Genomic DNA, 15,174 nt, shown 5'->3' with positions numbered 1-15,174 from the left:
TCAGCCTTGCCCATTTCTGAGACCTGCCGTGGGTCCCCAGCTCCTATATCAGGTTGAATTTTGTGTTGTGGGCCGTGGGAGCGAATGCCACAGGCCAGAGGGGGAGGCAGGCTGGCTCTCACTACAGTCCCATTTGGTACCCACAGTTCAAGTTCTGGCTAGGGACCTGGGGAAAAGCTACGCTTGTTCTCATCACAGGTACACCAGCAAAGCTTTGCTAGCGCCTGCCATGTACTCTTCTGTATATAGTAGCTCATCTGATCTTCTCAGTTATGCCAGGAGGCAGACACTATTATTGTTCCCCATTTTAAAAATGACACTGAGACCCGAAGAGGTTCTATTGCTTGTCCAGGTAATATCCCTACTAATTAAGGAAGCTGAACCCCGGGCAGACACTTGCGGATTTGTGCTCTTTTTTTTAAAATTTTTTTTTTAAGATTTTATTTATTTGCGAGAGAGAGAATGAGAGAGAGAGAGCATGAGAGGGGGGAGGGTCAGAGGGAGAAGCAGACTCCCTGCCGAGCAGGGAGCCTGATGTGGGACTCGATCCCGGGACTCCAGGATCATGACCTGAGCCGAAGGCAGTCGCTTAACCAACTGAGCCACCCAGGCGCCCGCGGATTTGTGCTCCTAACCTTTATATTTCTCACAACCTCACGGGGCCACATCAAGTAGTTTGCATTTTGATCCTCGCACTGGTTGAGGCTGCCCCCGGGTGCGGCTGGCCGTGCCCCAGAGCCTGTGGCCGCCGTCCTGTGGGGTGCTGTCCCTGTCGGAGCCGCCTCCTGCCGAATCCGGCTCGCTGCAGCCGACTCATCTCACCGCTGCTTTTGAGCTGACATTCAGTAGTTACTGGGGCAGCTTGGGAGGCTGTGAACCTGGCAGGGCCTAGTGTGGGAGCAGGAAAATGACTCACCCAGCAGAGTTCTTTCATTTTTTTTATAATTTCCTTCTAAGTGTTAGAGTCTTAGGCAGGTGCACATCTGAGCAGGAGCTCTGCCTCAAGGTCACCGCCCAGAATGATCGGCTGAATGATAAAGGGAAGTGCAAGGCCTCCTTTGTTTTCACAGGCTGGAAGTTGTAGCAAGTTAATGAAGATGGGGGGGGTGTGGGCAAAATACTAATGAATCCCCTTGGGTATTTTTGAAAGTTATATGAGGGCGGAGAACAGAGGAAAGAGGCTGAAATTATATTTTCATTACACTTACATATCAAATATAAATTATATTTTATATTTGTGGTTTTATAAGCAGCCTGTTCGTATTAGTAACTGAGACTCTCAGGGCATTATTCATACTCCCACTGTAGGTAGCACTGGGTGGACTTCCCATCATCCATTCTGTGGTCTCCTCACCACTGGTGCCTTGTTTCCCAAGCACCTTCCCCACAGAAGCGGCTGGGGAACTGACGTTCTTCTTCGTGACTCTCTAGAGGGGGCAGTGCTAGGTGAGGAAATATGAGAGCATTAAATCCCTGGTGAGAGCACCTGCTCAGAGCGCTGGCGGCGGCGCGGCGGCAGAGGTGAAAGCCAGGTTGCTCTTCGCTCTGACTCCCAAAATTTATTTTCCTCTTTGTGGAGAAGCTGGATTCGTTTGCAGATTCTGCCATGGCTCCCGGAGGCAGGCAGTTGGCAGATGTTACCCTGGCTTTTTATAGATGAGGAAACTGGCCTTGAGTGTCACGTCGCATTTGGGGTCATCCCTCTTGGAGATGGCACCCAGGCTTCCTGCCTTGTGTCACAGGGTTTAGTCCACCCGAGCCTCATGTGTGGCCTTTCCTGCCTCACTGCTGACCTTTTTAGGAGTGAGTATCAGAGGGCAGGAGGATGATAGAGACAAAGCTAGCCTTTCCGTCCCTAATCTATTAAAAACATAAAACATAAAAACGGAAACCTAAACCCACCCCCAAAGCAAACCCTGCTCCCAAAGCAAAGGAAGGCCTTGTACCTTGTACCTACCTTGTACCTGTGTGACATTAGTGGTTGAGGAGCCTGGGCCCCTAGAGCCAGAAAGCCTGGGGTCTGGTCCTGTCCCACCACTTCCTACTTTGGTGACCTTCGGTAAGATGCGTGACCTTTCTGGGCCTCAGTTGCCTCTGCTGGGAAATGGGAAAATGTTAGTGCTTCCCTCCTAGGATTGCTGAGAAGTAAGTGAATGACCGTGTGGAATTCGCACCTGCCAGCTCTAGTACGTGTTGTTTTTCCTGCCCTTATTACCCACAGAATGCTGCTGGTGGTGGTGGTGGTGGTAGGAGTAGTGGCTTCTTGCCTGTCACTTGTAGCAGTTACCCGTGGCACATCTCACCTCCTTGTGACAGTGGCATCTTGCCCCGGGACTGAAAAATCCCAGCAGTTGCCAGAGGTCTGAAGTCACTGCTCTCACTAGTTGAGTCTAACTGCACTGCCTGTGATTTTTCCAGAGGCCTCAGTGTTGTCCCTGATGAAGAAGTCATTGAAATGTATGAGGGGTCCCATGTGCCCCTGGAACAGATGAGCGACTTTTATGGAAAGGTAATGAGAGATTATTTATTTAAAGCAGCTTGTCAACAGACATGTCCTGGTAGATTTATGATCTCTCTGAGTGCTCCTGTGGAACTGACAAGGGCATTTGGGACTGTTTCGAGAGGCCCTGGATTTAAGAGAGGCTAGTATGTTGGCATCTCTCCTAGGCCCTTCATGGGTCCCCTTTCTTAGCTCTTTCCTCCCTATCTGATGAAGGTTCTTTATACCTTCCTTGCACCCACCCCTGTCTACAACCCCCCACCCCAGGCATGTCCCCACTTTCTGGATGAAGTCAGGGCAGCTGTGGTTGTCTTCCCTGAGATCGAGGACAGCAGGTCACCCTGTGCTTGGAGGGAAGCCTCTGCTTCTCTGACTTTTGTGGTTCTCTTTGCTTTCTGAATTTTTGCTCGTCTTATTAGGTGCGCTCTTATTTGCACTGTCAAAATGCACTGGAAGATGCCCGGTCACCTGGTAAACTTAGGCTTACTAATTGCAGGCATTCAGAGAAAGGCTCTTTTTCAGGCTCACATATGGCTGCGTGGGGGCACTCACATTCAGGAGAGTTATGTGTCTTTTTATGCCATTCCATGGGCAGTAGTCTACTTGCCGGCTTTCCTCTGTGTTTGATGGGAGAGTGTGAGCTGGAAGTTAGAGCTCACAGGAGCATGAAAAAGTGGTTAGATTTTTTGGGGGTGGAAATCAGGACATTTCCTTGGATATCCCAGTTGTGCGTAGAGTACATCATCAGCTGTGCCAGGAACGATAAGAAATAAGGCGAATGCTTCTACTTTGTTATTGTTAGAATTGTCCTTTTCTTGGGGAGAGGGATCCAGATGTTGATGACCAGAATCCCCCCGGGTAAATGTTAAGTCTGGCTTTGCTGTGGTGTTGGTCTCTGTTTCTGACGCTCTCCTCCCTGCCTGCAGAGTTCTCATGGAAACACCATGAAGCAGTTCATGGACATCTTCTCCCTGCCGGAGATGTCCCTCCTCTCCTGCGTGAATGAATACTTCCTTAAGAACAATATTGACTATGAACCTGTCCATCTGTACAAAGATGTCAAGGTGAGAGGTGGTGGTCCACGTCTCCCAGAGGGTTTTAGCAGAAGGGACAGCATCGTTAGGCTCCTTGGGTTAGGTATTTGAAATAGTCCTTTGCCTGGGATCTCTTTTATTTATGGTTTTACCCTGAAAATTATTAAGAAAGTTCTTATGTCAAGAAGATCTGGAAGAAGCTGGAAATCAGTTAAGGAAGAAGGCGCTCATACTGTTATCTGGATTTCTAATTCTTCCTGACCAAAGGCCAGGGCCAGTGCATCTGGTCAGAGGGGTGGGTGGTGGCTGAGGTCTAGCCTGACCCAGCTCACCCCTGAGCCTGCCTGCAGAGGGGGTGACTTCACACGCAGGCTGCAGCCCATGCAACTGCAGTTGCCCAGAGCGGGCCTCTCTCTTGTACGCGGAGGTTCCATGTAGGCCTTCCCAGCCCTGCAAAAGCTGTGTGAAAACCCAGTTGGAGAGGGTTATAGACAGCTGTGAAACTTACATGCATATATACGTACATCATTTATGTAGCTTTGTATTTATATATGTTGATTTATGTTCGCATGTGTTTACATATATTTTTTAAGCTTTCTGAACTTTTTTCAGTACTTAAAAATATGTTCATGTATTAACATATACTTATACATATATCATATACATATGTTTATAAGTATGTATTTCTATGTATATATTTATATATGTAATATATATTTAATAAGCACTAATATTTTTAAGAGATCTGTATTTATGTACTACAATGTTTTTATTATATCCTTATGACTAATTTTAAATTTCGACTGCTTTAAATCATGGGTTTTAGGAAGATGAAGAATGAATTCTAGTTTCTCAGTATTAGTCTGGTATGATTTGAACTAAAGTTAAATATTTAGTTTCTGTTCTCCTTTTTATGTGCACAAATGCTTTATCTTTAAGAATTTTAAGTATCACTTTTAGTAAAAGATAAATAAAAGAACCACTTGTAGTTATATAACCCTTGCAGTCATGAGGAGAGATGTCTATCTGATACCACCAATGGAGAGCCCTGAGGTATATTCCAGGCACTGTTTTTCTGAGTGCTTTCTGGACATTAATTCATTAAATCCTCACAACCATGCCTGGAGGTAGGTACTATTATTACTCTCATTTTACAGATAAAGAAACTGAGGCACAGAGAGGTTGAGTCACTTGCCCAGAGTCACACAGCTAGTAATGGCAGAGCCTAGATTTCCAGCCAGGAAGTTTGGCTTCGGCTTGCTCTGAATCCCTGCCTTCTGCCGATGTGAAGCCTGTGCTGGAAGGTGGCCGAGGTTGAGTTTGTAGTCCAGAGGCGCTCACTCTTGATAGAAATCTCCTACCAGTTTTCTAAGGCTTATGGCCCAGTTTTGCCTGCAGCCCAGTCCCCTGCTGTAGGCTCCAGAAAGTTTCTGTGTGCCTCCAGGAGAGCCACCTCTATGGTGGACCTGCTTAGTGCCCCCTGAGAGTGGGGCTGCACTCTGACACCTGCCAGGCATCAGGCCGCCACAGCCTGTGGCCTGTGAGGGGCTCGCGGCCTCCTCTTCCTCGTGTCTGCCTGAGTTAGCATCTCACTGACCACTCCTCGCCTCGCTGAATGGAAGAGCCTGTCATTGGTCTCGGCCTCTTTCTCTGGAGTAGAGAACCCGCTCTTGGGGTCTAGGGAGGGGTGCAAAGATGAAAAAAGCAATAATTCCCTTTGTCCAGATGCCCTGGAATCATCTGTTCATGATACTGCATAGAAATTGCCATTTACCATGTGGAATTTTATTCAGAATTGTTCACACAAGTTATGTCCCCCCAGTGACCCTTCTGAAAACTGCCACTGTTGCCATGGAAACCTAAGTGTTGGTCGCCTGTGTGAAATGGCCCAGCACTGGGATTTCATTTGGTGCTCGGACGGCCAGGCCTCTAAAGGCGGACATTGTTGCGAATGCCGTTCCGCTCGTCCTGTCGCGCAGGCTGTCTCACTGACCCCATCACTGATTGGAAACCTCTCTTTCGACAGGATTCAATTCGAGATGTGCACATCAAAGGAATCATGTACAGCGCAATCGAAGCAGATATTGGTACGTAGGCAGCATTATCGCGAGGGCCGCTTCAGCCTGTCCCTTTGCCGGGCCACGAGCCGGCCGTTATTTTCATTCTTGGTGCCGAGCCGGCGCCCAGTACCTCTTCCCAGTGCAGCGTGAGGACCTTGCTTCCTCGCACCTCAGACGTCTCCCTCCCCTTTGTCTCAGAGCTCCACCTAATCCTGACCCAGAAAGACAGGAGCTGGCTGCGGCAGGCAGGCATCTAGTATGTTCCCTTAGACCGAGGGGGTGGAGTCTTGGTTCCTGCTGGACCAGGTGCTGCTAGGCCAGCCTGAACCATGCTTCCTTAAGACTTGCCTTCTCCCAAGGGCCCCGGACGCACTGGACCCACAGGTTTAGGGAGCCCTTGCAGACTGACTGACTTCATGCTGAATCCGTGTGTGAATTTGTCTCTCGCTCTTAGAAAAGTACATCTGCTATGCCGAGCAGACCCGGGCAGTGCTGGCCAAACTGGCTGATCACGGCAAGAAGATGTTCCTCATCACCAACAGCCCCAGCAGTTTCGTGTAAGTGGCAGCGGGTGTCCCTGCTGGCTTCTGGCTCCCGTCTTGTCTGGTATTCCCATTTAAGTTCACAGTTGAAAATTTGAGAGAAAATGTTGCAAAGGTAGTGAATCCGTTTCTTGTTAGACTCACCTGGCTGACCTGTTGTTTCAGGGACAAAGGGATGAAATATATTGTTGGAAAAGACTGGAGGGACCTGTTTGATGTGGTCATCGTTCAGGCCGAGAAGCCAAGCTTCTTTAACGATAAGCGGAGGTGAGCGTCTTGTCTTTCTGGGAGAACTAGATTGTCATCCTTTGCTGCTGTGAACATTTAAGTCGTGTGACTTGGTGAAGTCTAGTTGGAAAATCAGAAGCGTCTGACATGTAGCTTTTGATTTTGAGGACGGCTCGCACCTGTTGAGATGGTTCTCACTTCAGCTGGGCCTACTTCAGTCCTGGGGGTCAGGCTCTAAGAAAAAGATAAAAAAAAAGAAAAAGATTGACAGCAATGTAAAAGCCACACTTAGTATTACATCATAAGTTAGACCTCTTAATGCAGATGCCTTGTGAAGCGTAACAGAACAAGAGCAACAGCGGGCCACCTGGTGGGTATTTTGGTATGTACGGCTCTCACTGGTGCATTTAAAATTACAGCTGGATTCTGCAAAACTCTGCAACACAGGTTTTGTGTCAAATGGAGTAAATCTCTACCAAGACTTACGTAGCGTCTTCCTGCCACAGGAAATAGAGGAGCTGGGAAGTTTTGGGTTATGACGGTGACTAGGGTGTGCTCTTAGCATTAGTAGGTGGGGGTCAGGGATCCTAAAATATTTTTTTTAACATTTAAAAATGTTTTATTTTATTTTTTAAAAGATTTTATTTATATTGAGAGAGAGAGAAAGAGAGCATGAGCAGGAGGGAGGGACAGAGGGAGAGGAAGAAGCAGCTCCTCTGCTGAGCAGGCAGCCCGACGAGGGGCTCGATCCCAGGACCCCAGGATCATGACCTGAGCCAAAGGCAGATGCTTAGCTGACTGAGCCACCCAGGTGCCCCTAAAATGTTTTGCAATGTGTGGAACAGACCTCTTCACCAAGTGTCATCCCCTCCCCCCGCACCCATTTATTTTGTCTTTGTTCTGCATGCACGGGACACCTCCATTCCTCCCTGTGTTATTTATAATGATGAAGATCAGAGACAACCTAAAGGAACATCCATGGGAGGGGGTATTATACAGCCATTAAAAATGATGTATTTGGGGGGCGCCTGGGTGGCTCAGTTGGTTGGGTGACCGATTCTTGATTTTGGCTGAGGTCATGATCTCAGGGTCATGGGATCAAGCCCCGCATCAGGCTCCGTGCTGAGCATGGCGCCTTCTTGGGATCCTCTCTCTCTTTCTCCCTCTTCTCCTCCCTGCATGCGCGCGCTCTCTCTCTCTCTCAAAAAAGGAAAAGATGTATTTGGGAAAAAAAGCAATGAGCATGTTTTATGACTATTAAAAACGTATGAAAGAATTTGTAATCACATGGGAGATTGCTCACAACATTAGAGAAAAAGAGATACAAATCAGTATACACAGTGATCCTCATTTGTGTTCATAAAAAAGAGAAAAATAACAGATGCTATCTTTATAGACTCAAAGACACCTACTGAAATGTTAGGTGTTTATACCTGGGCACTGGGATTAGGGGTCACTTCCCTTTTTCTTCATTCTATTCTGCATTTTCCAGATTTTTTTGCAGTCAGTTTAAATTTTTCTGATTAGAAAAACAATCCAAATAATGTTACCTTAAAAAAAGGCAAACAGACCCCCACATAAACATTAACATTTGGACTTTTATTCTTTTTTTTTTCTTTTAATTTTAAAGATCTAATTGGCTTTATTAATTGATTCATGAATTAGGCTGCATCCCATCTAGCAAGTAGAGGGGAGCTCTCGGAAGCCTCTATTCTTATTCCCATTCTCCGTCATAAAGTGATTTGTTTCCTCCTCAGATTTGTTTTGTGTCTAGAGTGGCTGGATTTCAAGCGCCGAGTGGGACACGTGTACTAAGGCGGTTTTTCCATAAGCTGTTTTTGTGAAGCAGATTTTCTGTGGGATCAAATACATTTTGGGAAATCTGGGCTAAAGAAAGTTTCTCTCCTGGGAGGGCTTTTTAGAGTCCTCAGTGACTTTTTAAGAGGGACGTAAGTAGTGCCTAGTGTTTTCCAAATTTATTTGACCCTGGAGTTCTTTCCTCATTAAATACCTTTTGGATCCTGGGGTCTGCAGTTTGGGATGTGTGCACTGGGCCAGGGGGTGTGGTGGTGGAGTTGGGGCTCCAGGCCTTTTCCAGGTTTGCGCAGTCCCTTTCTATTCCCACTGAGTAACCGTGTGGTGTTTCCTAAGCAGGCAGCATGCACGGTTCCCATGGGTCATGGCGTTTTCCCCTTTTTGTTGTTAGACCTTTCCGCAAGGTGAACGAGAAAGGTGCCTTGCTCTGGGACAAGATCCACAAGTTGCAGAAAGGCCAGATTTATAAGCAGGTATGTCATGACCGATTTTTCCTTCTTGTTCCTTTGCTTTGTGGTCAGTTATAATGAAAACAGCCAACGTTTGTTGAGGCCTCCCGTGTGCCCGGCATAGTTCTGAGTGTTCTGCTTGAATTGGCTGTTTATAACATGGCAGCAAAATTTAAACTTAAGTCAGTATATTCTCAATGTGTTATGTCTAAATTAACTCAGAATTGAACAGTCCTTAAAAACAAAATTTAAAGAATTACTTTCATAGTATATATAATTTAAGATGTTAGTAGTAAACCTTGGATATTCCTCTTGAAGAAGCATTGAATCACATGGTGTATTATCCTAAGTTAGTGATTATTTCCTGATGAGCTGTGTTTTATATACAGTTGTTTTTTTTTTTAAAGATTTTATTTATTTATTTGACAGAGAGAGACAGCAAGGGAGGGAACACAAGCAGGGGGAGTGGGAAAGGGAGAAGCAGGCTTCCCGCTGAGCAGGGAGCCCGATGCGGGGCTCGATCCCAGGACCCTGGGACCATGACCTGAGCTGAAGGCAGTCGCTTAACCACCTGAGCCACCCAGGCACCCCCATATACAGTTTTGATATATTTTGGTATCAGTAAAGCTCTCAAATGTTTGAATAAGTGATTGAATCACTGACCCTTCTTGTGTTACTGAAGTTTGTTTTATGTCATCCTTTAAAATTTTTATATTTCTGTAAGATTTATAAAACACATGAAATTATAGAACAGTACCACACGGTTAAAAAAACTCAGTACATTCCTGGTGGATTTATAACACACTGCTGATGTGGCAGGAAGTGTATTTTCTAGACCTTGAGAGATTGGCTTTGATACAACCGTCCCACTAGTAGGAAGTTAGACCAAGGAAATTATTAAGATGTAGCTAAAACTTTGCTACAAGAATATTTACTATGAGTTACAAAATAGATAACAAGGTAAATGTCCACCATCAGGGAATTGGTAAAAGGAATCACAGTATTTCTCAGCTACTGAAATGGTAGATTAGTACTTATTGACAGGGTCATAGACTGTTCAGTGTAAAAGGATCATTACAAAGAGGTATATACAATATGAATCATTTTCGGAAAGTGCATTTGACTCAGAAGAAAGGTCTGAGAGATTTCACGCAAAGGTGTTTTTGTCTTTTATGTTTTGATACTTAAATTATATATGAAAGCAAAGTTTTTAAAAATAGATATTTTGGGCCACAGGTTATATAGGCTTCTATCTCAGATGATATAATATCTATATTTTTCTATTATTGCAGGGCAATTTATATGAATTTTTGAAGCTTACTGGATGGAGAGGATCCAAAGTGTTGTATTTTGGTGACCACATATACAGTGACCTGGCGGTGAGGAGCCTCTTTTTCCATTTCTTTGTTGGGGGACAGATGTGTTAGTCTCACTTCCTAACGAATTTCTCTTTAGTTTAAGACTATTTTTATGGTTTCATAAAAATGAGGACTAGGTCGCCTTTTTTTTTTTTTTTAATGTCTCATTTTTTACAGAACAGAACGGATGAGAGGTGTAAAAAAGGTAATTTTTTTTGAAATGATAGAAATTAGTAATTTACTCAGGATTTATCAGAAAAATATTTCCATTTAAGTAATGGTAAGAAATAAATGCCAGTGTTCTTTTCTTTTTTAAAGATTTTATTTATTTATTTGACAGAGAGAGACACAGTGAGAGAAGGAACACAAGCAGGGGGAGTAGGAGAGGGAGAAGCAGGCTTCCCATGGAGCAGGGAGCCGGATGTGGGGCTGGATCCCAGGACCCTGGGATCATGACCTGAGCCGAAGGTAGACGCTTAACCGACTGAGTCACCCAGGCACCCCAAGTTCTTTTCTTTTTTGTCCTCTCATTAAACATCAGAGGTAGACGAAGAAGAATTCATAAACATTAGTCAGGGCTTCTTTTGCAAGTTCAAAAGCTGGCATTTCCAGGGAACAGCTATTATAAGAAAGTGAGGCATTTCATGCCCATTGGAATAACTAGAGCAGCGTTGCAGGACTTGAATTATGATTTAATCTGTAACTGGAACAAGACCGAGTCAGTCACGTTTACTGCCATGCTCGGCTCCTGGTGCAGTGAATTTCTGTTTGCTCAGTGAGCCCAGTCTAGTGGCACCATGCACGACGTGCAAAGCCTGAGTGACACCCGGTGTCAGCAGGGTCACCGGCGCGGGGGCGTGGCTGGCAGTCGAACTCCATTATTGGTATTTCCGAGCATTTGGAGCCACTTTAGAGTGGTCTCATGTTTCTGCCCCTCTTGTGTCCACCGGCCATCCAAGCAGTGAGCTGGAATGAGCTGTGCAGTAGGACTGTCTGGGATGCGTTTTCATAGTACATGTGCTGGAGTCCGAGGTCTGTGGCCTCAGACTTCAGACCGTCTGGGGGCGGGGCAGGGAGAGGGGGGAAGGGGACGGGAGTGATTCCAGTGTCTGTGTGCGGAGCCACTCTTCCCAGGTGATTGCAGCACATGCCCTGCAGTCACGTCTGTCCAGCGGGCTGAGGGTCCAGTGGAAGGAATCGTGGGCTCAGGACTGGAAGATAGGTTTTCACCCCAGCTCTACTGTTTTTAGCTGAGTGACCTGACACACATCCTCCAAGCCCCAATGTCCTCATTTGTGAGAAGAGTGAAGTAAGATAATGTGTGTAAAAATCTTAGTGAAGTGCTATTATCCGGAGGTTGGCACAACCAGAGTGTTTGGCCATGGCGTCACAGACATTTGCCTCTTGCCAAGTGGAGTCTTGGGCCTTGATGAGATAACTATGTGCTACCCGTGAGGTATGTGGGTACAGGACCCTGGGAAGGCACACACACGCATGCAGATCTTAGCATCGTGAGAGGTGCTCACAAAACAGTAGTTTCTTCAAGTGTGCTCCTTGTGACATCAGCATCACCTGGAAAACTTGTTAGAAATGCAGTTTCTCAGGCCTCACATCAGACCTACTGAGTCCGAAACTCCGGTGGGGCTCAGCTGTCCGTGTTTTATTTATTTTTTATTTTTTATTTTTATTTTTTTAAAGATTTTATTTATTTATTTGAGAGAGAGAATGAGACAGAGAGAGCATGAGGGTCAGAGGGAGAAGCAGACTCCCTGCCGAGCAGGGAGCCCGATGTGGGACTCGATCCCGGGATTCCAGGATCATGACCTGAGCCAAAGGCAGTCGCTTAACCAACTGAGCCACCCAGGCGCCCAGCTGTCCGTGTTTTAAACAGCCTTTCACATTAAAATTTGATATCAGGGTAATCCTGCCTCAGAATAAGTTAGGAAGTGATCTCTCTTTTTCAGTTTCTGGAAGAGTTTGAGGAGGACTGGTGTTAATTCCTCTTTAAATGTTTGGAAGAATTCACCAGTGAAACCGTCTATCTGGTCCTGGGCTTTTTATTGTTGGAAGGGTTTTGATTACTGATTCAATCTCCTTACTAGTTAGAGGTCTTTTCAGATTTCCTCTTTCTTCATGAGTCAGTCTTGGTGGGTTGTGTGTTTCTGGGAATGTCATCTAGGTTATTCAGGTTGTTGGTGTATGGTAATTTGTAGCTTTTATAATTTTTATTTCTGTAGAATTGGTAGTATTGTCACTACTTAAATTTCTGATTTTCGTAATTTGAGTCTTTTTTTTTTTTGTCAAGCTAAAAGTTTGTCAATTTTGTTGTCAATCTTCCCTTGGTTTTTTTGATTTTTTTTTATATTGTTTTTCTGTTCTCTTTTAATCTCTGCTCTGATCTTTGTGATTTCCTTGGTCTTAATTAGCTTTCAGATTAGTTTGTTCTTTGTCTAGTTCCTTATGGTGTAAAGTTTGATTGTTAATTTGGGACCTTTCTTTTTTTTTTCATTGTAAGTGTGTATGGCTATAAATTTCCCTCTGAGTACTGCATTTGCTGCATCCCATAGGTTTTGTTATGTTGTGTGTGCGTTTGCATTTAAATTTGGCACAGGGTATTTTCTCATTTCTCTTGTGATTTCTTCTTTGACTTTGAGGGTGTTCTTTCATTCCCATATGTTTGTGAACTTTTCAGTTTTTCCTTTTGCTGTTGATTTCTAGCTTCACTCCTTGTGATCAGTAAAGATAGTTTGTGTGATTTTAAAATTTGACTTATTTTGGGGCCTAACATAAGGTCTGTCCTGGAGACTGTTTCATGTGCATGGAGAAAAATGTGCATTCTGCTTTTGCTGGGTGGCGTGTTCTGCATATGTCTGTGAGGTCTGGTTGGTCTTCAGTGTTGTGCAAGTCATATTTCCTGATGCATCATCTTCTGTCTGTTGGTTTTTCTGTTATAGAATGTGGACTGTTGAAGTCTCCTACTGTTACGGCAGAGCTGACTATTGTTTCCTTCAGTTCTGTTAATATTTGCTTCATATATTATGGAGCTCTGATGTTTGGTGCATATATGCTTGTAACTGTTCTATATTCTTGGTGAATTGACCTTTTATCATTATATAATGTCATTCTTTGTGTCTTGTGACAGTTTTTGATTTAAGGTCTATTTTGTCTGATAATAGCATAGCACCCCTGCTCTCTTTTGGTTACTGTTTGTATGGAATATCTTTTTTAATCCTTTCAATCTATGTGTGTCCTTAAATCTACGGTGAATCTCTTGGAGGGATGCCTGGCTGGCTCAGGTGGTGAAGCATGTGACTCTTGATCTTGGGGTTGTAGGTTCGAGCCCCACATTGGGTGTAGCGATTTTAAACAAACAAACAAACAAATAAATTGAGTCTCTTGGAGTATATAGTTGGATCCCATGCCAAAGTTTGAAAACCACTGTTACGAAGTGCTAAGATCAATTCATTAACTAACATGTCAGAAATTATGTGGCAAAGCACATTATCCTTCAAGGGAGTCACCTTGGGAATGTAGCTACTTCTAATGTTGGTGCTGTTTCTCAAAAAACATTTGGGTGACCCTTTTGGGATAGATTTGAGAGCCAGGTTGAGGCACAGGAAAGAATCAGTTTTATTATTAGTAATTTATTATCATACATAGTCTTAGGAATGTTCCAGATGACTTTTTACTTATTTTCAGAAATAAAAGCCACCTTCCAAAGTTTGCCACCATTGGGAGTATTTAAAAGGTCATGCTGTAGGTTTTCATATATTATAGGAGAAGGAGAAATACTGAAAGGTTTAAAGAAATTCAGTGGGTGAAGATGGTAGGCATCCTTAGCACTTACGGAGCAGGGATTCTGGCTTTAGGTGAGTAGTCAGTGAACTTTTAAAATTGTAAACCTTATACCACTTTATTCCTTAAAACCTCAAAGCTTTCCTTTATTCTTCAGAGTAAAAGCCTGATTTCCTACTGTTTCCTACAAGGCCCTGCTTGATCTATCCTTCTCCAGCCTACCTCTCTGAAGGCAGGACCTGCCTCTGCCCTCTCCTACTCTGCTGTAGGCTCCCTGCCTGGCTATTCCCTTATAACTCTACCCCCACGCCCCCCACCCCAGCATGTTCCTGCCCCAGGGCCTTTGCACTTACTGTTTTTCCAGCCTGAATTGTTCTCCCACATATTTCATACTTTCACTCTCCTTCCTTTCTGATCTCTGCTCAAACATCCCTTTATTGGCCTGGTTTTACTAACCACTTTATATACAATGGTAACTTTTTTCCTTCTTATTCCGCTTGATATTTGACCATTGTATTTATCACCACCTGCCTTTGTATATTTACTTGCTTATTTTTTGCCCCTATTTCCCATGAGGGCAGGGTTTTGTCAGTTTTTGTTCATTGTTTTATCCTCATTGTCTAGAACAGGGCCTGGCAGTTAGAAGTATTGGATAAATATTTGCCAAATGAGAAAATGAATGACCATTTAGTACGGTGATTGTATATCTTACATTTCCCAGGATGTATCTGTTGGCAGATATTCTGGCTTATTGTCAAGTCATGAGGTTACTGTATTTGGAATGAAGAATGTGATCATGTATGTCTGTGTTGTAGGATCATTCCAAGTCTGAGATTCTATAATTCCCCATAAACCACAAGGCTCGGCACTCGGTAGGTGCTCCCTAGTGGTCTGTGGACGAATTGAATGAAGACCTCCAATGGCTTTTCAGTGGAGCCTCTTTCTGCCCCTGACCTGTTGTTTTACAGACCATGGTTAATGATTTCAGACCCTGCGTTTCTGCAGGGACTGTGATTCACCACAGTTATTTCCAGAACAGAAACTCTCTTTGGGTGTAATGGTCAAAGCTTAGAGCTAACTTGGTTTTAGTTAGATGTAATTCATTGAATTTCCTTGGTTAATAACTAACCACTACAATGAAGAAGTAATTCAGCGAATGCCTGTTGCATCTGGGAAAGGGAATGGAATGGTTTAAATTCTGTCGAGATGAAAGTGGACTTTTGGTGATCTTTGTGATCAGGATTTGACCCTGAAGCATGGCTGGCGGACTGGTGCAATTATCCCGGAGCTGAGATCCGAGCTCAGGATCATGAACACGGAGCAGTACATTCAAACCATGACCTGGCTGCAGACCCTGACCGGGTTATTGGAACAGATGCAGGTTTGCGATTTT

General features: G+C 44.4%; 1 protein-coding gene across 1 annotated transcript in view; it reads left to right on the top strand.

Moving 5' to 3' along the window:
• NT5DC3 (5'-nucleotidase domain containing 3) overlaps positions 1-15,174 on the top strand; it is a 56,465-nt gene that overhangs the window by 30,668 nt on the left and 10,623 nt on the right. The window contains exons 5-12 of the mRNA XM_032416909.1: positions 2,419-2,509; positions 3,427-3,564; positions 5,561-5,621; positions 6,049-6,151; positions 6,302-6,403; positions 8,571-8,652; positions 9,921-10,007; positions 15,022-15,162. Of these exons, the coding sequence (XP_032272800.1) occupies positions 2,419-2,509; positions 3,427-3,564; positions 5,561-5,621; positions 6,049-6,151; positions 6,302-6,403; positions 8,571-8,652; positions 9,921-10,007; positions 15,022-15,162 (805 nt within the window). The remainder of the gene's footprint in view (positions 1-2,418; positions 2,510-3,426; positions 3,565-5,560; positions 5,622-6,048; positions 6,152-6,301; positions 6,404-8,570; positions 8,653-9,920; positions 10,008-15,021; positions 15,163-15,174) is intronic.

The sequence above is a fragment of the Phoca vitulina genome, unplaced genomic scaffold (assembly GCF_004348235.1).
Source record: "Phoca vitulina isolate PV1807 unplaced genomic scaffold, GSC_HSeal_1.0 scaffold19, whole genome shotgun sequence".
Taxonomy (NCBI): domain Eukaryota; kingdom Metazoa; phylum Chordata; class Mammalia; order Carnivora; family Phocidae; genus Phoca; species Phoca vitulina.
Note: the sequence above shows the minus strand (reverse complement) of the source record. Positions and strands in the feature narration are given on the sequence as shown.